The sequence below is a fragment of the Pavona decussata genome, unplaced genomic scaffold (assembly GCF_977016875.1).
Source record: "Pavona decussata unplaced genomic scaffold, jaPavDecu1.1 SCAFFOLD_8, whole genome shotgun sequence".
In the NCBI taxonomy this organism is placed as follows: Eukaryota; Metazoa; Cnidaria; class Anthozoa; order Scleractinia; family Agariciidae; genus Pavona; species Pavona decussata.
In genome coordinates, this window is record NW_028145431.1 from 836,155 (window position 1) to 859,656 (window position 23,502).

The 23,502-nt window shown below is 38.4% G+C and overlaps 2 protein-coding genes across 2 annotated transcripts in view; both read left to right on the forward strand.

Annotated features, from left to right (window-relative positions):
• LOC146488745 (uncharacterized) overlaps positions 1 to 23,487 on the forward strand; it is an 80,428-nt gene extending 56,941 nt beyond the window's left edge. The window contains exons 24-40 of the mRNA XM_085112049.1: positions 5,126 to 5,203; positions 5,926 to 6,075; positions 7,106 to 7,237; positions 7,449 to 7,628; positions 8,135 to 8,269; positions 8,888 to 8,978; positions 11,521 to 11,579; positions 13,247 to 13,581; positions 15,357 to 15,495; positions 16,075 to 16,439; positions 17,057 to 17,201; positions 17,886 to 18,050; positions 18,596 to 18,745; positions 19,413 to 19,559; positions 20,289 to 20,438; positions 21,332 to 21,448; positions 22,946 to 23,487. Of these exons, the coding sequence (XP_084968175.1) occupies positions 5,126 to 5,203; positions 5,926 to 6,075; positions 7,106 to 7,237; positions 7,449 to 7,628; positions 8,135 to 8,269; positions 8,888 to 8,978; positions 11,521 to 11,579; positions 13,247 to 13,581; positions 15,357 to 15,495; positions 16,075 to 16,439; positions 17,057 to 17,201; positions 17,886 to 18,050; positions 18,596 to 18,745; positions 19,413 to 19,559; positions 20,289 to 20,438; positions 21,332 to 21,448; positions 22,946 to 23,031 (2,624 nt within the window). The 3' untranslated portion in view covers positions 23,032 to 23,487. The remainder of the gene's footprint in view (positions 1 to 5,125; positions 5,204 to 5,925; positions 6,076 to 7,105; positions 7,238 to 7,448; positions 7,629 to 8,134; positions 8,270 to 8,887; positions 8,979 to 11,520; positions 11,580 to 13,246; positions 13,582 to 15,356; positions 15,496 to 16,074; positions 16,440 to 17,056; positions 17,202 to 17,885; positions 18,051 to 18,595; positions 18,746 to 19,412; positions 19,560 to 20,288; positions 20,439 to 21,331; positions 21,449 to 22,945) is intronic.
• Positions 1,225 to 6,052, forward strand: LOC146488746 (nidogen-2-like). Its single transcript, XM_085113457.1, has 6 exons — positions 1,225 to 1,371; positions 2,239 to 2,379; positions 3,018 to 3,206; positions 4,232 to 4,354; positions 5,057 to 5,203; positions 5,926 to 6,052. Exons 1-5 carry the CDS (start codon positions 1,278 to 1,280, stop codon positions 5,107 to 5,109), a joined length of 600 nt encoding a protein of 199 aa, XP_084969583.1. The 5' UTR covers positions 1,225 to 1,277; the 3' UTR covers positions 5,110 to 5,203; positions 5,926 to 6,052.
• Positions 23,488 to 23,502: the final 15 nt, after the last annotated feature.

Here is a 23,502-nt window from a genome sequence, read left to right on the forward strand (position 1 = left end):
TTAAGTTTGGTAAATTAAAGCCGATCAGACAACAGGAAAAGACCGCAAGCTTGACAAGTTAATCTAAGAAAAATTGTCTACATCATCGCCCATTTTTCGCACCAATTTTCGCCATTTTCTCATACGATTATCTTTCTCCAGTCTACCAGTAAGGCGTACGATGGGGGTGAAGCCCAAAAAGTCCCAAAAAATGCAACTGGTAATCCTTGTTACTCCTGTGGAAAGATTTCATTCGTTGGCTTGATAGAAGTCTAGGGCCGTTGTCCTACATAGACGCCGAAAATTTTTCGCCAAAAGTACAGTTTTCTTCAACGAAAAATTGTCGGTCAAACGTCAACTAACATGCAGTGCTAAATGTTTTGACAAATTCTGTACAACAATGTTAGAACGTTTAGCGGAGGCTTTAGAGGCAACTAATACAACTTTCAGCCCACTAGGTATAGTAATGCGTATTTAACATGAATGCCGGAATGCCACGATGTGCGTTCAGTACATGTTCAAAGAGTGAATGACTTCATGCACTAAAAAAAAATCTGTCAGAGCAGGTAAAATGTGCTAGTTGGGAGAAATTTTATTCTTTGGATAGTGGCTTAGCTACTAGCCTGGGTACGGGGTCTAAATCCGCCGAACGGAAAAAAAAGATGGTGGCTGTACATTTCCCACAATTCCTTGCGATCCTGAAGAGGTCAATAGGCCATAACCGAGTTGCTGTGAACCTCACTATGAAAGCGAGGCTAAGTGTAAAACTTTTCATGTGAAAATTAGTTTTGTTTGCATATGACTGAAAACTAATTTTCATAACAAAAACTTTGCACTTAGCCTCCCTTTCATAGTGAGGTTCAAAGCAACTCGGAAATGGTCTATAGGCACATGGAAAACCATATTTTTGGGGAAATTTCTCCCTGTTTTAACAACATTGCGTATGCTAAGTTTGAAGTTTTTTGAAGTATTCTGTAAGTTTTTGTTTTTTAATGAACATTTTTAGGGTTGTCGTACGCTAATAATTATGGGTAAATGTACCAGTTACGCAGTTTTTGAATTTGTTGCTGTTGCTATGAAGTATGCGGACTGTTTAGTGGGGTACGGGGGAGGAGAGGGATGTGGATGTTCTTTCTAATCTAGGTCATTCAGCTGACTAACCGTTATCGAATGAAACTTTCGTCATTATTTTGCGTGCGGCTAATTTTCTGATTTTCTAATCAATTAGAAACCTTACAGTTGGTAAGTGGATAATTATTTCAAGGACAGTTTCAAACACAGTCTACACATCAGCAGAAATGGGGTCTCCAGGCAAACGGATTCTCCTTCTGTTGTTAATCTGTGCTTGCATCAGCGGTTCACTTGGAGCTTCTTACAAGAAATCAGATTATCGTAAGTTTTGTTTTATGAAGCTGCGGCTAGACAGAGAATGTTTGCTTGCAAAGGTGACGCATCGCCAGTGCGCGATGAAAATCGCACTTCTAACCGTCCTTGAACTAGCGACACGACAGATGAAAATAGTCGCAAGAGTTGAAATTTTAGTGACAGAAATTGCACGAGAATTTCAATTCTTGCGACTTTTTTCTTGCGTTTTTTTTTTTCGCTTGTTGTGCCGCTAGTTCATAGGTGGATACACGTACGATTTCAAAGCGCACTAGCCAAAAACAACAATAAAAGAATCGCGTTCAGCTGTCCAAGCAAAAGCTCGCGAGTGTAGTCGCAGCTTTATCTGTGTTAAATCATCTTGCGTTTTCTCACATGCCGCACCGCTTGTTCAAGAATTACTAAACGCGTGCAATTTTCAAAGCGCCCTTACAACGCGACAGTTTTTGAAAAAAAGGAAATAATCGCGTTCACATGTACAAGCAAAAGCTCGCAATTGTAGTCGCGTTTTTTACTTGTCGCGGCGCTAGTTCAAGAATTGCTACACGCGTGTAATTTTCAAAGCGCGCTAACAACGCGACAGTTTTGAAAAATATAAGTAAATAAATAAATAATCGACTTCACCTTTGCAAGCAAAAAGTCCACGACAAATTATCATCCACCAAGCTTCAGGACTAAGCTTTAATTTTGACCAATTCTCATGCAGCATGCTAAGTTTGTAAACTACAAAAAATTATGGAGAAAAGAAACGGTAAATTCGGGTAGCCGCAAAGTCTATTCTTCTGAAACTTTTTGAATAATCCACTTGGTGACCCAGAACTGATGCTTGGAGGGATAACCTATGTCTTCAGCTCTCTTACCATTTATTTTCCCCAGCTGAACCCGGAAGATGTGAATCGGATGCGGACTGTCTCAAAGGAAAAGCGAAGTGCATCTGGAGAGAGTGTCATTGTATCCAAAAATTTGCAGTTGGAGACGGTAAAACGAAATGCGACACTACAATTCCCCAGGGCGACAGTAAGTAAACGATTATCAAGTGTAAAATGAAGGGAAGGATCTTGGATCAGCTAGGGAACAGTAATAAATTGTGATTTTTTTTCACGGAAATTCATTCACAAGGAACATCCTGGGCTTTACCTATAGCACTATTGCTTTCAAACTCTCGAATCTCTGTAACTCAACTAGCATAGTTTTTGAGCGGTGCAAGGCTTTTTTTTTGTAGTCTTGCAGGTAAACAGAGAACAGTTTACCGGCTAGTTCTGTCATACATTGTGCAATATTCAACTTCAATTTTGTCGACCAAGCCCCACAACTCCCGATCCATGTTTTCCTAAAATATGTTTGTTCATGGCTTGAATGAATTTTTCTGAAGTAAAAGGATTATATTTCTCATAAAAAAAACCGTTGCCAGGGCTACGTACTTTTCATTCAAGCAAACTGTCCCTATAAACCAAGCTGTTATCTGAACAACAGAAAAAGTTGCCGTAATATCTAACCATCAGTAGTTCGTAGCGATGTTCTTCTTTTTATTTATTTATTTTTTAGATCATGGTATTCAAATTGTAGTTAATAAAATTATTTTATTCTTGTTACTAAAATTAAAAAACAGATCATTTTTCCTGTCACTTTGAGTTTTTTTTTTTTTTTTTTGACAGGGTGGCGTGGATGTCCAAAAGAAATGTACAGTACTCACGACCAATGCGGAGAGCCCGGCTCGTTTCCAATGCCAGCTTACAGAAACGCATACTGTGTAGAGCACGTCAACTATGGCAGAACAAGAATGTGCAAATGTCTTCCAGGACATTTTGGAAGAGCAGGACGCCCATTCTGCATGAGTGAAAAAGGTAAATTAAAATTTTTAGTCGTGACCTGGAGCATTTTTTAAAACATTTATTGACGATAACAAAAACCCACGATAACAAAATTATGATAAACGATGATAATAATGTGAAGTGTAGTGAAAAGCATCTTTTTTTTCATTGAAGGCATTTTCATTACGAAATAGCAGTTGTATGTCGGCTAAGTATCTCACACAATATTATAAAGATTTTTATTAACCACAGTGCAATGGAATTCCAGCCAAATTTTAATAGTATTTTGGGCAATACTTCTCGGCAAATCGTCTTTTCCATTCGTTACTTTACATTACACTGACAAAATTGAATTTTACAATTTTAAAATAAGCAAGGGAAAATACTTATTAGTGTAAGCATTAGCACAATAAAAAAGAGGGGAAAAAATAACATGCCAAAAAAAAAGAAGTTCATAGCATTAGGTTTCTTCTTTTTCTGAAGTTATGTTCGCGCCAAAATTTGTGCTACTCTTAATTTTAGAATCTGTGCGCTTACAGACTAGACGGCTGTGGGACGTTCTAAATAATCTTTTGCACTTGAAATAACGTGGATGAGGTGCAGTAAATTAACTGAAAGGAACACTCACGCACGCACTTCCTTAAATGTAATTTTACAGCTAAGACACCAACACGGAACTGGGAGACTTGTCTTTTATATATAATAATAATGATCGTTTATTCAACCTCTTTGCAGCATAAACTGAATTACAAGCGGGTCATTAATTACATACAAATATCTCGGAATTATGACACATAAATATGACTGTTAATGTTAAGACACATCACATTTCGCTATTTTGAACGAGATTCTGATATTTGATGGTGCAAAAATTGTCCACTTCAAAATTGTGCTATTCCTTTCGTGCGTGTGGCAGGTCCTTACGCCCACACTGAGTTTTAACACTCCAAGAAGCTTTTCCCTTCCTGCGTACCGACCTGTATGATATGATTCCTGTGGCACTCACAGAAAACGTATACCCCTCTATGTTTATGGCGAACATTTTTTTTCTTTTACAGTTGTTGATAAAGACGGACACACACCCTGCGTTGGCGATCATAACTGTAACGAGTTTGCAAAGTGTAAACATCACAAATGTTACTGCAATGCTGGCTTTCTAGGAAACGGAGACAAATGTACCGGTAAGACCCCCCAAAAATCGACGAAAACATTGTTGTGGAAATATTATCTCCTAAGACTATTAGTTAACATAGCAGAAAAGTTGCTGGATTGGTTAAGTGTTACCAGATTTATTACATAAAGAGGAGATATTACGCAAGATTGAGCAGGATAATTGTTTTATTATTCAACGCATTGATAACAAAGCACAGTTTCACTGCAGAAAAGCTGACGACGATCTTTATTTTGCCATTTTTATCCCCGACACACGAAATTTCGTGTATCGCAGGATAACTGTTGACCACTGACGACGAATATTTAGTGTACCATGACCATATTTGGGCAGTGTAACAATGTGTTGAATAATAATTCAAGGTATTTGAATTCCTAAACGTTTACTGAAATTATTTTGTAAATTAGGCGATAAAGTTCTACGCATTGCGCCACAAGGCGATCTTAGAATATCAAAAGAAAATTTCGGAACATAGGAAAGTGCGAGTAGGGCAAACAATCGCCTAATTAACAACTTCTCGTTCGTAACAGGCTCATATTTTGCGAGGAATGATCACGAAATGCTGTAATCAGAAAGTAGTAAGTAAAAACTTGCAATGACAGAGCTTTTCAGCGCGATATTGGCTGTTGTGGTCAACCGGGATGAATGTAAAACACCTGCATTGGAAATGTAGAAATTTACTTTCTGATATATACATTTATGTCATTTTTAGATATTGATGAATGTGCGGATCCAAAACTCAACACTTGCGCAGATTACACCTAATGCTTAAACAAACCAGGAAGCTTCGATTGCACATGTGTATTAGGATATGAATCGACAGGCAATGGAACAGCCGGAGGAAAGGACTTATGTCAAGGTAAGTTAGGAAGACGATTATAAGACCTTATAATTACTATTAGAGCGGTTTCCAATTGAGTGTCGTAAAACCAAAACCAAAGTAATTACTCTGGCCAATCGCAACAGATGCAAACAACACAACGAGCCAATCAGAATTCGAAGCAAATACATGTAACTGGCGCCAAGCGCCGGAAAACGCTTGCGGCGAAAACACGATTGGTTTTTGTTTGGATTCCCATTGGTTAAGAAAATGGCGCGAGTTTTGATAACCAATCGCAGAGCGTAGTAATGCAAAACCAAAGCAAACGCGAAATTACTTTCGACACTCTAAAAACAAGTATTAAAGTTCGTAATCATTGTATCTTTACGCTGAGATAAGCAGATGAGCTGTTTGTCGACAATTGTTCCATTAAAAAGATAACAAGATTTCGATTCAGATACAACTAATCATTTCCCTTAACATTTGTTGTGTTTTCTAGAGGTCGGCTTGCAAATTTAACAAAAGGTGACCTCTGTTCTCTAATTAAGAGATGTCTCAAATACACTTACAGCGTGTTAGTGTGGCCTGCTAACCGGAGTGTTATTCTGTTATACTTACCAGTTTGTTACGGAAAGTATCCGCCATCTTGAAGAAGGCGTAAAAATATTGCCCTTCACGGACTGTTGTAGTCTATCCCAAGAGCCGTTCAATCTACAATATGTGTATCTTTCCTTTCCTCATTCATACTGATGCAATTTCAGACATTGATGAATGTGCGGATGCAAGTCTCAACACTTGTGGCGAGAACACCAAGTGCGAAAACAGCCTAGGAAGCTTCGATTGCACATGCGCACCAGGATTTGAATCAACAGACAGCGACAAAACTAACGGAAAGGATATCACTTGTGAAGGTGAGTCACCCATCATTTTAATTTAATTTAATTTAATAATAGATTTTTAACATAGCACAGACTAGCGATTACAGGGGCTTATATTGCACAGGTGTCAGGGGAAGAAAACATATCGATGTTTCAAGATGTGCTGCTACGTTACAATTTCTAAGATAAATACAGTTACAGATACTACATAACAAAAGCCGGCTTAATTAAAACCCTAAATAAATACAATTCCAGAGATACAAAAAAGTATTGACCAGCATACTATATAACAAGTTAAAGCCAATTAAATTTAATTACAATAATATCTGCAATTCCACAGCGACAAACCGAAGAGTGGTGCCGGATCACATGTAGGCCTGGATCAGCAAATTATTTCAAATACAAAATACTGACAGCAGACTGATTCCAACGGCAGAGGTGGCGAGCTTGATAGAATAAACAACAAAGGCTAGAATAACTGAAATATCATACTTTGTTTAAAAAAAAAAACAAATTTTTGCCCGATATTTTGGTTTGCAATACAAACCTACAAACCTTCCTCGGGGGATAAATACAGTTACAAACTAAGTTTAATTTTAATTACAAACTTTGGCTTATACTTTCGATGTAGTTGTGTTTTCCATTACATGGCACGCTTTAAAATCGTTGTAAAACGTGTTCCAATTCGTTGTCATGAAAACATATCAAGAATAGGGAGGAGGTTGTCATGGAAGAAGAAAAAAATGTTAAAAAATGGAGAAAAAAAAATCATGAGGATGTTTTTAAGTTTGACCTTGTGCATTAAAGAAAAAAATGACCCTTACGACAGCAATTTAAAAAGACCCTGAGTTTTAAACTTGCTGGCTAGGCTGCGACATCACACTCTACAATCCATAAACTTTTTGAGCTAACTATTTAACAAGCAGAACACCCTTGCATAGCTAATCAGATTCGAGTTTCAATGACAGTCTGCCACTGAATTAAGTTAAGGTTTAATTAATAGACTAATTGTTATTATGAGCGTTGTCCGCTATGAAATGCTATAATTTCACATGATTTTCAGACATTGATGAATGTGCGGGATCAAATAACATTTGTGGTACAAACGCTAAATGCGAAAACAACCCAGGCGGATTCAACTGCGCATGCGAATCAGGATTTGAATCAGTAACCAACGAACCCTTGGTTTGTAAAGGTAAGTCCACTGATCTACCCGCGGTCTCTATGTTCCGAAAAAATTAAACTTACGAAACTGCCTTATAAAATAACTTCAATTCAATTCCCTCTCTCTCACTTGCTCATTCTTTCCTTTGCTTTTGACTTATTACAAAAATCCAATAATTTGCAACATGGACCTCTTTCACTCCACAAACACGTATATAAGTTTTTTTTTTTTCAATTTTCAGACATTGATGAATGCGAGGATACAAGTCTCCACACATGTGTAGGGCAAAGTTTGAAGTGCGTGAACCACCCGGGCGGCTACAGCTGCACATGCGCACCAGGATACGAACCAGCGGGCAGCGGCAAAAGCGAGGTACAAGACATCCAGTGTAAAGAGATCGCACCAAGCACACCAGCACACTGTAAGCAATACTTAGAAATATATTAACTACTATATTTAGAATGCTACGATATATTGATAGTTGACGCGGGGAAAATTTTTCTATGAAATGATGTAATGGAAGATTTTTCTTGAACAGAAACCTTTGATCTAAATGCTGCTCTTTAAAATTGTTCTCGGTTAAAACATTAATTAGCTAGTTTCGTTTCTTTTTTATGATACTGAATCCGAGGCGATGGAAAAAGTTAACATCGTTCAGAAATCTCCAAGCAAAAGCAAATTCTGAGCCACAGCATATAAAATATCACTCAAAAGTAACGGGCCAAATTAAATGTGATTGTGTTCAAATAAGTCAAGAAAACATTGCGTAGTTCAAAGCTTTGTTCAAGGCAAAAAGGTTCTAAAAGTTTTGCAATCAACCCTGACTGAGTTGAATTATTCTGCAATGAGTTTTAAATCTCGAATATTCAAAATAAAATCTCACTTTTTAAGGAAAAAATTCGTGACATTCCAACATCATTCTTATAGCCGTGATCAAACAAGTAACGATAGGCGAATGTGCCAAGAAGCCATGCCACCCAAAAGCCACGTGCGCCAACAACAAAGGCTCCTACAAGTGCAAGTGTAAGCATGGATGGAAAGGAGATGGCAAGCGCTGTGCAAGTAAGGGTTGATTTATTTACATTCTGAAACCTTTTACAGGTGTTGATATATACATTTTTTAGGCTTCACTTTGCCTTGTCACTATGGGGTAGGAAATGGTTATCCGGCCCCTCCTTGTGATACAGTTTACGTTATGATCTATCCAGTGCACACACTCTCATTGAAGAAAATATGTACACGGTGAGGTGACGAAATTGACGGTTTAATTAACTTTTATACTTTGTCCGACTTAGTATCGGTGGCGCGGCAAATTTTGTCGACGAGATCAAAACAAAGAGTAAGTCACAATTCACGTCTTTTCTTTTAAAGCAACCTCCCCTCTTGCAAGAAATTGCCACTAAATATTTGAGAATAGTATCTAAATTTGAATGCTTAGTTTAAAAATGGAGAAAGCACTTTAGAAAAAAATCAAAAATTGAATATGATTATTGGCCATTTTTGCGTTGAAATTTGCCGCGCCTCGTATAAACTATGAAGGCACAGATATACATGGTCATACAGTTTCCGTTATTGTCAGGAAGCCGAAGCTCTTTTGCGTATAATTATTGGCCAACCGTAGGACTTTATACTCGAAGTTCTGAACTATAATCAATTCTTTGACTTCTTTTATTTTGGCAGAGCTCCGTCCAAGACCTATTATTGCATCAGGAATGTCCCTGCAATCTCCCATCATGCTCATCGCATCCGCAGGCCTTGGATGTCTCGCCTTGTTTTGATTCTTCTTTTGCTATTTTAACAAACAACAAAATCCTTTCTGTGTATTCTGTATTTTTCTTGTACCTTGGACTTTAAATCTCTGGTATAAAGACTAACTTGATTTGGAGTTGACATCGTCTTTCTCTTGACGCAGTTTTGACGCAAACTGATCCACGGAAACCAAAGACTGAAGAATTAAAACACCACAAAATCTGGAGAAAAATAAACTGTTGTTTGGTTGAAGCATTTTCCCGCGATCTATGCACGTGTACCTTGCTGAATTGCATTGAAACGAATCACAAAAATACGAGCTTTAAATTAAGCAATAAGTTCAGGTAATCACATGATTTCTAGGTAAGTGCAATTTGTAACAGATAAGCACGAGTAATCTTTTTCAATTTACAAGTGCTTATTTATTCCAAATTGCACAAGGAAAATCATGTGACTACATATATGTTATTCACCGGCCGGGAGTTCCGTATAGGGAAAGACTGATTTCACTTCAAGATTTCCGGCGGATTCAGGTTACCGTGACCGGACCCAGTCTATGATTTTTAGGATACCGCCCGCTGACGATCAGAGAAATAAATAATTATTAATTACATTCACGAAAAATTGCGAAATAGCCTTTCATAATTATACAGAAGCATAAAGTATTTGAAAACCTACCACTTATGTCGAAAACTCTTCGGAAATATTCTCCTGGTTTTCGTAATTGTTCGGGTAATCTTCGGAAATCATCTGAAGTCTATAAAGGATCTTCGGGAATGCATCGGGTGAACTTCGGTGATCTTCGCAAAACCTCGGATGACAGTCAGCATCTCTTGGAATTTATTTCGTCATTCTAAATCTCTCTAATAGCTATGAATCCTCGTAGCAAAAAGGTTATTTTTTGCCAATTTTTCACAAAACTGCCATTCATACATTTTTGTCATATGGCTTCATTTGCAAGTGTGGTTAGGAGTATCTTGTGTCGTTTTGTAAAAGATTCCTGTAGTAAACTTCTTGGTGAATTTTTCCAGTGTGCGCGTTTTGCACGCGCTGGCAAAAAAATGAATTTTTGTTATTTTTTTCGCGTCGCTAAGCGCGCGCTTGCGACGAGTTTTTCGAATCAAGCAAAGCTAGGTTTCCGTTGATACGATGTCGTTACTTTTTTTTACCTCCAAAAGAGAATTTATTGGGTTTTATTCTTTTCTTCTTTAGCCTTAAATTCCTAATTTTAACGCTTTAATGCACGTTGGGCTTACCTGTTCGTATTCCACAAGAAATGTGCTGACGTTATAAAATTCATACACGCGCGCGATGCCGCAGCGCTGGCGTGGAACACAAACAAAGCGGAACGTTAAAAACCGTTTCTTCACTCACACGTCCTCGCAGTGCCATGCAGAAGCCAGCCCGGTGAAGGTAACTGAGTTTTTATTGTTTCTATGAATTTTATCTTGACTATGGCTAAGTCTGCACTAGATCAAAAGTTTCCGAATTCTTGACGAAGCGGTTTGGCCCAGGAATCATTTCTCGCTTACACTTGAAAACATAAATCGTGAACAAATCGTTCGCAGATGCGTCACGAAGACGGAAACTTATGAAAGCAGAATCCAAAGTTAATACTTTGTATGCGGACTTATGAATCCCAGCAGCGCATTAACCGGCTTAGAAAACGGTCGGTTTTTTTTGGTTAACAATTCCATGCACTTTCTGTGGCCTTCAAGTTACGCTCTCTTGTTTATCTTTCTGGTCCATTTGTTCAAAGCACGATTCTCCCAACCCAGCTTTACTTTACGTGAAGTTATAATCTAGTTTGATTAATAATCAATAACTATTTTTCCAACATTAAATCGCGTAAAAATTGCCGATAGCCGGTTTACACGCGCAATCTAAAAGCGCATTTACACATGTCGTGATTTTTTTTGCAATTTTTATTGCATTTATTTTAATGAAACCACTGTCGCGCTCAAGTTGCAATGTTAAGGACCGTCCACACATGTGAGTTTTGATGCAACTTTTGTTGCACTACAGTGCAATTATATTTCTTGTGCAAGGCTGCGACTTCAGATCGCACGTGCAAACATGTTGCAATTTCGCCGTGCTTTTTCTGACAAATTTGCGTCAAGTTCCAAACTTTTTCAAGCCCCTGCGATATCACGATGATAAATTGCTACGAATTCGGCGCTAGTTTTATTGTACTTCACAGCAATTTTTCTCGGGCGCGGCTGCGACTTTTGATCGCACGTGTAAACCAGTTGAGATTTCGCTGAGATTTTAGCGCGATTTCGCCTTACGTTTTCTGACAATTGAAAGCCTGCAAATTTGTATCAAGTTTCAAACTTTTTCAAGCCCCTGTGATAACTCGCCGATAACTTGCGCTGAAATCGCCGCCAGTTTACACAGGCGATTTAAATCTGAAACTTGAGCTCGACACTGGAAAATTGCATAAAAATCGCATGTAAAATTACAGGAATTTAAATTACATTTTAGTCAATGACCACAGCACAAGGCATTCACCGTTGTATCCCGATTAATAGGAGCGTGTGCTGACTATTTTATTTACATTTAAGCTACAATATCAAGGTGCATTTTCTCCTTACAATCCTCTTCACTCCTCTCATGGTGCTGGGTAAACGAAAGAATTTGTTTGACATCAAGTTATGTTGTTTATAAAGCCCCGTCTACACGAGCAATTTTTATATAGCAATTTTTACGTGGCAATTTTTATTTGCCCGTGTAGATGATGAGAAATGGCCAATTTTTATGTGACAACTGCATTTACTGAAAAGCTGGCGTGTTAGTTTTTATGTGGCAAATAAAAATTGCCACATCAAAAAAATTGTCCGTGTAGACGAGATGCCACATAAAATGTGACAATTTTTTCAACGTCATCTGCAGAACCCAGTCCCTACAGTCCCTAACATTTGCGCATCCAGCATGGCGGCCATCTAGCTTTTTGCCTTTCCATGGTCATCTCCGCTGTGCGAAATTATTACTGACGCAAATTAACAACAAATATTTGTCGAGCCATCTACTTGGGCAAATGAAAATTGCCACATAAAAATTGCTCGTGTAGACGGGGCTTAATGATCATGCTCTTTATTTTGGCTAATTATCTCTAAAAAAAATGCGTGGTTACCTCCAATTTTCTTTAAGTAGATTCCAGTAGCCGTCCTAAGATCTCCTTTTCTCGCATAGTTAAAAACTGTGTAAAAATACCTCTATATTTTGGAGGCATCGTCCTTAAACCTTCTGTTTTCAAATAGAAAGACGGAAATTAGAATTAATTTTATTCCATCAGTGAAAATATGACCTCGTAATTTTGCGCGCGACTAATTTGCGTGTTTTTCAATTAATTACAGTGACGTTGCAAGTGGATAAGTGGATGATCAGTGAAAAGTGATTCCAAGATCGCTTTTAGCTGCGGTCTACACATCGACAGTAGCGGCTTCAGAGAAGCGTGCTGGGTTTTCTAACCCAACATGGCTGCGAGGCACAAGAGCTTGGCTGCGGGAATTTTGTTTCTTGTATTTATCGGATTGGTGCACGGAGCAGTAGGTAGGACAAATTCGTATTGTGGTAGCTACATAAGCCTCCCAGGGGATTCCATTCAATTTGAAATGGAAGTCAGCTTTGATGGACGACAATCAAATTAAATTTCTACGGGATGTGGAGACAAACGTTAATTCAAGGACCCGGCAACATTCTGAAATAAAAAGAAACAAAAACTTAATTGTATGACGTATAGAAACCCCTTGCGGATTCCGACAGTATCGCAACTAAATTCTAATAAGAATCTGGGTCTCTCCTGAAAGGAAAGTATACATTATGCGATGGAAGGGACAACTGTCGACCCCAAGACCCTTATCACAGCTTCTATATCAGCTACCGTAAACTCTATTGAAACTGTTTTAAACTCTTACGAAGGCAACAGAAGGTTGCCGAAAATTTAGCTTAAAAACGTTTTTAGAAGATCAATTTTATTGTTTTAGAACAGGTTCAAAATAATTTTGATTGGACATGTTCAGCACTGATCGCCACATAACAAAAAAATCGTCTTGTGATATTTTTCTATTTTCTCACGAGATTTATTACTGCAGACTCAAGATCGCAGTGATTTTGCAAGGAGAAGTAAGATGTTGGACGATTGGAGTTGAAAGAGTTAGAAAGCAGTCTCACCCAAACTATACCCAATGCCTTAGCATTTGTATAGTGATCGTCTTAAAGGCAAAGCGTTATTGGATGTCTTGACATTTTAAGAAGGTTTTTGTAATCTCTCAACGATATTTCTTGCAGAATTTCCAGCTATGTTATGTTCTGACCCTCTTGGAATGGAATCCGGAGCTATCCCTGATGAAAACCTCAAGAGCTCTTCTTCGTTAAAGAAAGAAGAAGACGAAACGCATTCAAGACTGAACACTGGGGGAGTTTGGGTAGCGAAGACTGATAAAGTTGGTGGAGATGAATGGCTTGGGATTACTTTTGGAGATGTTCCTGCTATTATTACAGCTGTAGCAACTCAAGGAAGACCTGGACATCCCGCTAGCTGGGTAACGAAGTACAAGCTGCAATATCTTGATGAGTCCGAAAAGTTGGTTTACTACCGTGAAAAAGAAGCAGACACGGACAAGGTACTGAATAATACTCAAATTATTACATGCAGGTGCTGGTCCTGGCTGTTCGATTATATTAACTCCTGCATGAGCCAATGCAAGTTGTTCAAAGCCCCATTAAGCCAACTTTGATTTGAGTTTTATTACTAATAAATTGAGATTTTTGTCCCTCAGTTTTGTCGTAGACTTTTCTGGACGGTGCCTACTTTTGTTACTGCGCATACGCTCTGCGAATCTCAAGATACTCGGGTTTCCTATGGGTGGTGTCTACTAATACATGGATATTTTTGCGCGGTTTAAAACAGCAAGTGCTTTTGGTATCCAAAAATAAAATTGGGGGTAACCATGTATTTTTCAGAGATAATAAAACTTCAATTTGGATAAAACCGCCACGCATTACTTTATATCTTACATCTTTTTACAATAATTGTTGTTTATTTATCTCTAAAAAAAATGCATGGTTACCCCCAATTTTCTTTTTGGATTCCAATAGCCCTTGCTAAGATCTGCTTTTCCCACCACATAGTCATAAACTGCACAAAAATACTTTGGTATTAGTAGGCACCGTCCTTGAAATTAACTTTTAAACTGAACACTTTTAACAAGCTTTACACTCTTTTTTATAAGAACGTCTAATTTGGGGGCTGAGACTGAACGTTTTTCTTTTATTTTTGGCAATTTGAACCTGAAAAGTTCTTAAGGACGGTGCCTACTAATAGCGAAATATTTTGGTGCGGTTTATGACTATGCGAGAAAAGCAAATCTTTGCAAGGCCTATTGGAATCCAAAAAGAAAATTGGGGGTAACCACGCATCTTTCAGAGATAATTAAGCAATAATATCTCTAAAAAAGGCCAAAATATTAAGCAATGTATGGGATTTTTTCCTAAATTGAAGCTTAATTATCTCTGAAAAATGCATGGTTACCCCCAGTTTTCTTTTGAGATGCCAAAAGCATTTGGTAAGTTCTGCTTTATCCGCATAGTTTTAAACTGCGCAAAAATATTCCTGTATTAGTAGGCACCACCCATAGGAAACCCGAGTATCTCGCGATGCGTAGAACGTATGCGCAGTAACAATAGTAGGCACCGTCCTTAAGATGTTCTTAAGTCCTGCTATAGTATTTCAATAAAGACATTTAGAACCAGGGTTTTTGCGCTAACGGCAAACTGGAAACGGCAGTTTCAGGTTAGGCGTTTGGCGTTTGACGTTTATGGCTTCTACCGCTTTAGCTACACCAATCACTTGATGTGGCCGCCATATTGAATTTGCGAACAGCAGCAGTGCTGTTTTTCATACAGCAACATAATGCTCCAGGTTCGCTCTTTCGCGTTAGTTTACACCTAAACATCAACATAAAGACTTGCTACATACAAATCTGACATTTTTACGTTTCAAAAAATTGAAAAGTACGACTCAAATCGCACGTTGAAAACCGCAAACGTAACGTCAGAGCCCTGTCACGTGATCTCTAGCCGTTCGCCGTCTGAGGTTTTTGCCGAAAAACCTGGTGCTAAATGTCTCTATCAAATCTAGGTGGGCGTGACCAATACAACTCTAAGCTCAAAAAGCAGTATGTGCCGTAATGTGGTGTTACCTTTTTTGTGACATTCTCTGTTCCGTATTTATACATACTGTTCTGGTAAAAATTAAAATGTTCTTAACCTACTCTCAGCCTGGGTAATGTTCTTAGTATGTCCTTAAATTTTAGTTAATATCAGCCTCAACTTTCTGATAAAAATTGTTCTTACAAAAAAACCATTGTGTAACTTTTTTTGCCATATGATGCTTTAGGAGTTTGCTGGAAATACAGATCAGAACACTGTCGTTCGCCATGAAATAAAGCCAGGACTGGAAACAAAGGAAATTCGTTTTGTACTAATGGCTTTTCACGGATCCCCATCAATGAGGGTCGAGGTCTACGGCTGTAGAGGTGAGGAAATGTTAATATTCAGATTGTGTTTTCAGTTATAATCTTGGATTAAGAATTTGAATTTGTGGTTCCCCATAATTTTCTTTTTGGATTTTAATAGCCCTTGCTAAGATCTGCTTTTCCCGCATAGTCAATAGCCGCCCAAAAATACTTCGGTATTAGTAGGCACCGTCCTTAAAGTAGGTACTTTTGTACAAAATACACCTGTTTTTTTTTTTGTTGTTGTTGTTTTGTTTTTGTTTTGTTTTGTTTTGTTTTTGTTTTCAACTAAAATACGAGACTTCTCAGTTTCGTTTTTTGTTTGAAGGTAAACAGAGAAAAGAACGCTTACAGGCTGTCGGAGTGTTCTGAAAATAAATCGTAATTTTTCAGACAACCCATACCAACAAACATTCAAAACTTAGTATACATGTAGATGTATTCACCACAAATTGAAAATTTCTGACCTAGGTATTTTCTCTTTGAATTTTGGATTTTGCTACATGTTTCAGTTCTTCCAAAGAGCGAGAAGGTCTGGGTATGATATTACCTTATTCCCGTTGGCACTCACGGAGAAATTTAAAACGACCTTTATTTCAGGATATTGGCGCAAGTTATGTCCCCGTATCAAAGCCCTCGGAATGGAGTCCAAAGAAATCTCTGATGAAGACATCAAGACCTCTTCCCAATATAATAAGGAAGAGGGCGGAGCGGCTGCAAGACTGCATATTCGGGGCCATTGGCTATCGGGAGGAGCTTGGGTACCCGTAAACAACAACAAAACCCATGGACCGCAAGAATGGCTTCAGGTTAATGTCGGAAAAGTTCCCACCATCGTCACGCATGTAGCGACGCAAGGAAGGCCTAATCATTTTGCTTGGGTGAAGAAGTACAAACTGCAATATCTTGATGATTCCAATGAGTTGGTTAACTTCCGCGCCGAAGGAGCAAAAACAGACTTCACGGTAAAATCTAGTAGATCCGTATGATCGCAAACAATCGCAGGATGTCAGATCGCAAGCAATCACGTTTTACATTTATACAAGCAAACCACCTTTAAATAACCGAATGTCGAAAAACTTCCCTTATTCATAACTTTATGCATGACTGTATGTAATATTTTATAGGTTCCCTGAGTCAGGAAACAAGGGGTAGTATCAGTTCGCCTCTTTTTGCTCTGATTCGTATCATTTCGTACAGTCTCGATTTTAAAGGTCTACGTTCCCTTTGCGTAGTTTAAGACGATGAATTCGTGTTTTTATTGTTTTCCTCTGGCCAACTCTGGTGGCTCTTTCAAATTTGGGGAAAATCCAAGATGGCGGATCCATTGTGAACCTGAAAGGAAACATCCCTGGATGTACCAATAACTATTCACCCTCTAAATTTGATTCTAGCGACATAAAAACATTTACAATTTGGTCATCTGCTTTAACCGTCTGCCCCGGAGGTATCTGTCTCAGTGAGGTATCCGCTAAACAGTGTTATCCGTTTTGAGAGAGCTGACCATATTTACATATTTCATCGTCCAATGTTGTTTACACTTAGTTTTGGTTTTAACTTACTTTATACATCGGTGCTTTAGGAGTTTCTCGGAAATAAGGACAAGCATACAGTCGTCCCTCATGAACTTATTACAAACCCGGCTTTGTTGACAAAAGGAATCCGCTTCCTACCAACGGATTGGCACAGCCACATAGCTATGAGGCTGGAACTGTACGGCTGCAGAGGTAAGATTGTTTTACCATTTCATCAGACAATCGCAGGTTTGACGGTTGTGACGCGGCGCCATTTTGAAAGCAGCTGGGGCAAACATGGCACGAAATACAGGGTTTGCACGTGGATTTGCTGTCTGATAATTTCGGTAAAAAAGTTGGACTTGTGAAAAATATACGTCTCAAGCCAAAAGTTTAGAAATGCAGCCGTGTTAAAAAGTCCAGTTTTTACGGTTTTTTTAGACAGTAAAAAAGTAAAGCAATTTATTTAATGGCAGTAACACGGGGAGTGCTTGTGCAATGTCACGGAGCCAGGGATTCATGATAAAGTGCTTGACAATAATCCAGGTCGAATTGGAATTTGGAAATGTTGATTTTTGAGGAGAGGGGAAAAACGGATAACCCGGAGAAAAACTTGTCCAAGCAAGGGCGAGAACCGGCAATAAACTTAACCCACATATGACGATTATCCGGGAATCGAACCCGGGCCCGTTGGTGGGAGGCGAGTGCTCTCACCACTGCACCATCTTTGTTCCCCTTTGATGGGGCAAGGAACTACTACACAATTAACTTTAAAGGATGGGAAATCACCTACAAATAAATACGTCAGATGGCTTGTTTCCACTTTCGGTTTCTTTTTTGATCGTGTTAGTTTATCATGAACGTTAATGACGTTAACTGCGGAGTCTCGGTTTGCAGACACTGATGAATGCGCGGACCCAAATCTGAACACTTGTCCCAAGAAGAAAGGAATCGCGTGTGTCAACGAGATAAGCGGGCGTAAAGACAGTTATCACTGCGCGTGCGCACCAGGATATAAATCAGATAGCAATAATGCCGAGGGTCATGACATCACGTGCAAAGGTAAGCTCATCCATGTCATGTTCAGTTGTCTGTGGGAAAATAATTTGTGACCGAGGACCATCTCCGAAGGTCTTAAAGGACACAGCTTCTATTTTGTAACGATAGGCCCCGATTTTAAAACTTCTTGTATACATACAGCTGTACTATTAAAACTAATATCTTGAGACGTGTAATTTGTAAAAGTTGTTTCCATGGTGTTTTGATTTTGTAATGGCGGTTTATGAGGTTTATGTTGAATAACTGCCATATGATCACGCTCAAACAGAAGTTACGTCATTCAAAAAAACTTCGTTTGAACGAAAGTATAGGAATTCCCCTGTACGTCGTCTTCGATGCGCCACGAACTTGTAAAAATTTTGTGATTTCTCAAACCTCAGACTTTAGGACGCACACAATTTGAACAAGTTTAATTGTGCGAAACAAGAAGGCTAGTAACTACATGGATCATAGTAGGAAAAATGAAGGAAATTAGATCATATGACACAAGACTTGAACAAAGACGCTACAGGTAGAATTTTATTTTCTCGTGCTGATGCCATTTGCAGACATTGATGAATGCGCGGACTCAAGTCTCAACTCATGCGGCGAGAACACCAAGTGCGAAAACAACCCAGGCGGCTATGTGTGCTCATGTGCACCAGGATTTGAATCGACAGACTTTAGCAAAACCAAGGGCAAGGACATCACGTGTGAAGGTGGGCTACTGACCGGGAACGAGTTGCATAAAACTTAACGGTGGGCGTGAATGCTATCGTCAGACGTTAAAATACTGAATGTGACTGGGCTGAAGGTCTGGCGTTAGCAGTTACGCCCGACGTTAAATTTTATGCAACTCACCCCAGGTTACCTTGGTTAAGTCCTCAGTACGTTTTTATTGGCTTGTCAGTCAAGTTAAAGGGGCATTGCCGTGGAGATTGGCCTTGTTTTGATCAAAACTGAACACATTTTTGACAGTCTCTTTGCTCAAACACGAAAGTGTTCTAAGAGCTCCAAGAGAAAATTTCTTGAAGGAAGAATAAAGCATAACTGGTTTCAAGAAATTTTTTGGCAATACAAAGAAAAGAACTGGAAAAAATGTTTGGTTAACTGTTTTATCGTCAGACATTCGTATGCTAAGTGGCCAAATTACCTATCAACTCTATTGATACAAGCAAACATTCGTTTCCACTCCTCCACTAACGCAGCACCACAATTTCTTTGGAAATTAATTCCCCTTGAGTATTCCGTAGTGCTCAGGATTTTCTGTAGCGGGAAAAACACTTTCTTTCGCCGACCTTCTAAACTAGTGGCGCTTGAAACAACTAGCGTACGAGCTCAGCCACAAAATGGCTCTAATAATGGTAAATTCCACATGATTTTTAGACGTTGATGAATGTGCGCAATCAAGACTCAACGACTGTGGCAAGTACACCAAGTGTGTAAACAACGTTGGCAGCTACGAGTGCGTCTGTGAATCAGGATTTGAATCAGTAAGCGGCCACAACCAGGGAAAATACACTAACTGCGAAGGTAAGTTCACTGATGCACTTGGTCTTCATATTTTAGCTAAGCCATCATATTATACTTCATCAAAACCTTGATCACTGGGTAATGCAATTTCAGTCTTTTGATTGATTGATACCAACCCGCGCGAGAAATAGCGGCCATTAAATCGTCTTCTGGCCCTTCTTTCAAAATGAAATCGTCTAAAACTATTTCTTCCTTCCGTATTTGATAAAACAAATTAAACCATTTTTCCACGATCGCGAATCGGATGTGAGGTGATTATAGCCAACAAGGCGCTATTAAAGCGCCTCGTTAGCCATCTATCGTCTCAAATCCGATACGCACTCATGGAATAATTGTTAAATATTTGCCTTCCACATCATCCGAAAATGTGAGCAATATAATTCTCAAACTCATTAATAATTCATGAAGAGAAAACCAAGGAAATCACTACCGTGAAGGAGGTTTGGAAATGTGATCTTAGTTATCATAAAATTTTGTGAACGTTTGCTTCGAATTTCTCCAAAAATTATCAATGGTTTGAGAAGCTATATCAAACACTCGAAAGAGTGTTTCCTCCGATTTCCAAACTCCTCGAAGTTGGTTAAAAAAACCTCGGCTGCGCCTCGTTTTTCCAACCTACTTCTTGGTGTTTGGAAATCGAAGGAAACACTCTTTCTCGTGTTTGATATATTACTTCTCACCTTTATACTCAACTCCATTCGGTAATTAATATTTGACTATCGTTTCTAGACATGAATGAATGTAAGGATCCAAGCCTCCACACATGTACAAGACGAACCAAGTGTGTAAACCATCCAGGAGGCTACAACTGCATGTGCGCCCCAGGATATGAACCAGCGATCGCGGGTCAAACTAAGGGACTGGACATCAAATGTAAAGGTACGTCCAACCATACACTGCACGTGATCCACGTAAAAAGTCGTTGTGAAGAGAAAATATTCTTTTGGTATTTGATGTTATTGGTAAAGTGAGGTTCAAAGGCGAACTTAATGAAGAAAGATAATCGGAGGACATCCTCTGCATATTTTTCTTTCTTAAATCTTTAGGAGCAATATGGACCAATACAATACAAAATTTATTTAAAGTCGGGGGCATAGGGAGTGGTCGCCCAATCTCCCGAGCCAAGGGCTCGTGATAAAAATGCTCGACTAAAAAAAATACAATATAAAAATTACAATCACAATGTGAACATTTATAGATATCAAAAATACATAAATGGTAAAATAGTACAAAATGACTCAGATGATTCATGAAATTTCTAAGGGAGAAATATATAGCCTAGACAACGAAAACTACAATGTGATCAAGAAATGCAGCGATTGTATCAACATCCTGATCGAATTTTGTCGACCAGGTTCAGTTTAGATATTTGGTGTTTGAAGGATTTTAGGGTTTCTGAGGACTGGACAGTAGCTGGTGACCAAAACTACACGTGTATGTTTCTCTCGTTTAAATCAATATTCTTGACCTGTAACGTAGACCATAATTTAGGGAAAATTTTACCTGTTGGTTTTAGACAATTGTAGTTTTCTTTTCATATTAGTGTTCTGTGTTTTGGGCCCGCAGTAATTGGCGTTCGCTGTTGCGGTATCCCCGCCTGTACTTATGCGTATTTATGTACTGTTGTGATATAATGTATTATTATTTTTTTTTTATTACTTTTTACTTTTGGGTGTTTTATTCTAGTTCGATTTTTGTATTGTTGTTTATTTTAAGTCTCGGCGAAGTTAATAAATACCATGTAGATATCACCTTTTATTTTTAATTGTCAGATGTAGACGAATGCAAAAAGAAAGCGTGCCATGCAAAAGCCACGTGCATTAACACCAACGGCTCCTATAAATGCAAGTGTAAGCCTGGATGGAAAGGAGATGGCAAGCGTTGTGCAAGTAAGGATTTGATTTATTTACATTACGAAACCACTTCTAGATATTCATTTCATTTGCACGATTTATTTTTCCCTGGTATCAGTAGCAACAATAATCTCACAAATATCAAATGACGCCTTCTTAAGCTTGTGATATTCTACGCTATCACAAGTCATTTGGATTTTGTAAGAGATGGTTTTTGTCCAATTTGCCTCTCTGAATTATCTGGCTGGACATTCTTTTGGTATACACTAGCTCGACTGAAAAAAAAACTTTGTCCTGTACAAAGTATAAATCGATGCGAACTGTTGGAATTATGGAATTATGGGGTGTTCTTATATATTAGCATACGCATATTTCTTTTGTTCTTGCTGTTGTTGTTGTTTTGTTTTGTTTTGTTTTGTTGGTTGTTGTTCTTTTCCTTGGTTTTTGTTTTCTCTTTTTCCGCGAGAAAAATCTAAATTTTAAGCCCTAAAAACAGCACTTGGTTTTATTTGCCAACAAGAAGAATGCAAATAAGCTTATAGATCAAACGCTTCTCAGAAAGTGTTGGGTCTCATCGTTCATGGTTTTATCGGACAACATGTGACGTCATGGCGGCCATGTTGGTGTACAGGAACAATAAGATTTTTCTCCTCTGGGACTAAACTTCAATTTTTATGCAAACTAAATGAACAAATTTTCTTTTGAGAATGATGTATTAATCACTACATGACACAGGCAAACTCGGAAAAAATCCGAGTTCTCCTATCAGGAGTCGAACCTAAGACCTTCCGATTACTTGTTCGGATGCTCTACCATTGAGCTACAGGAGGCTCGTGGGAGCTGAGGCCATTAAACTAGGTTCATGGGACAAACATCCTGCATGCCTGTGTCATTTAGTGATTAATACATCCATCTCATTTATTCACCAGACATTTTCATCACATTATTTCCATTGCGCATATGTCACACGTTGACATTCCAATCCTAGCAGTATGCAGGATGTTTGTCCCATGAACCTGTTTTAATAGCCTTAGCTCCCACGAGTCTCCTGTAGCTCAGTGGTAAAGCATCCGAACTAGTCATCGGAAGGTCTTAGGTTCGACTCCCGATAGAAGCACTCGGATTTTTTACGAGTGTGCTTGTGTTATTTAGTGATTAATACATCGTTCTTATTTATTCACTAGGCTTAATATATTCCGTCACATTTAATTTATTTCCAAATTTTCTTTTGTTTTGTACACCAACATGGCGGCAACGCAATCCACCTATATTAAAACAGTTATTCACAGTTAGTGGCACATAGCTTCCTGCTCTCTGTGAGTCATTGCGAAATACAACCAATAATAAAGTAAGTTTACCACTATCTCGAGGGTAATTTAAAAGAAATAGAAACACACGGTCGTGTAAATCACCAGCGTAATCGATTCTAAGACTTTCTACCCAACAAAAAATGAAATTAATGGCAACACATTGTAACGTAAGGGTAGGATAATACTCAACTGATGCAAGCTCTTTCACCTCTTATTTTTCTAGAGTCGTTACTTGGATCAGGAATGTCCCTGCAGTCTCCCGTCATGCTCCTCGCGTCTGCAGTGCTTGGATGCCTGGCCTTGTTTTGATTCTTCCCTTGTTATTTTACTCTGTAATTCTTTCGTATTTTTTCTGACATCGCCTTTTTCTCAACAAACCTAAATGTTATTGATAAACAAATATAAAACATTTTTCTGTGCTATTTTCTTACTCGAGAGAATATTCTCTCACAGGCAACGTTTCCATAATGAGAAATAGAAACAAACTATTTTCGTTGTATTTTACTTTGATCAAAAACACTTCGGAACATCGTATCTCTGTTATATAGATTCTAGCAGGAATGAAAACAACTAAAAACTTCTGTGTATTACTTTCTTATCTGGAAAGGACTATTGGATTTGATGTTTCATGTAAAGTTAACTACAGGCAATCGAGGACTTGTATATCGCGAAAAATAATCAAATAAAACTTTTCTTGAACTGTACTGTTATATTTTGACACAAGTCTTAAGATAAACTGGAAAGAATGAAACCTTTTGCTCAATGTATTTGAATAAGTGT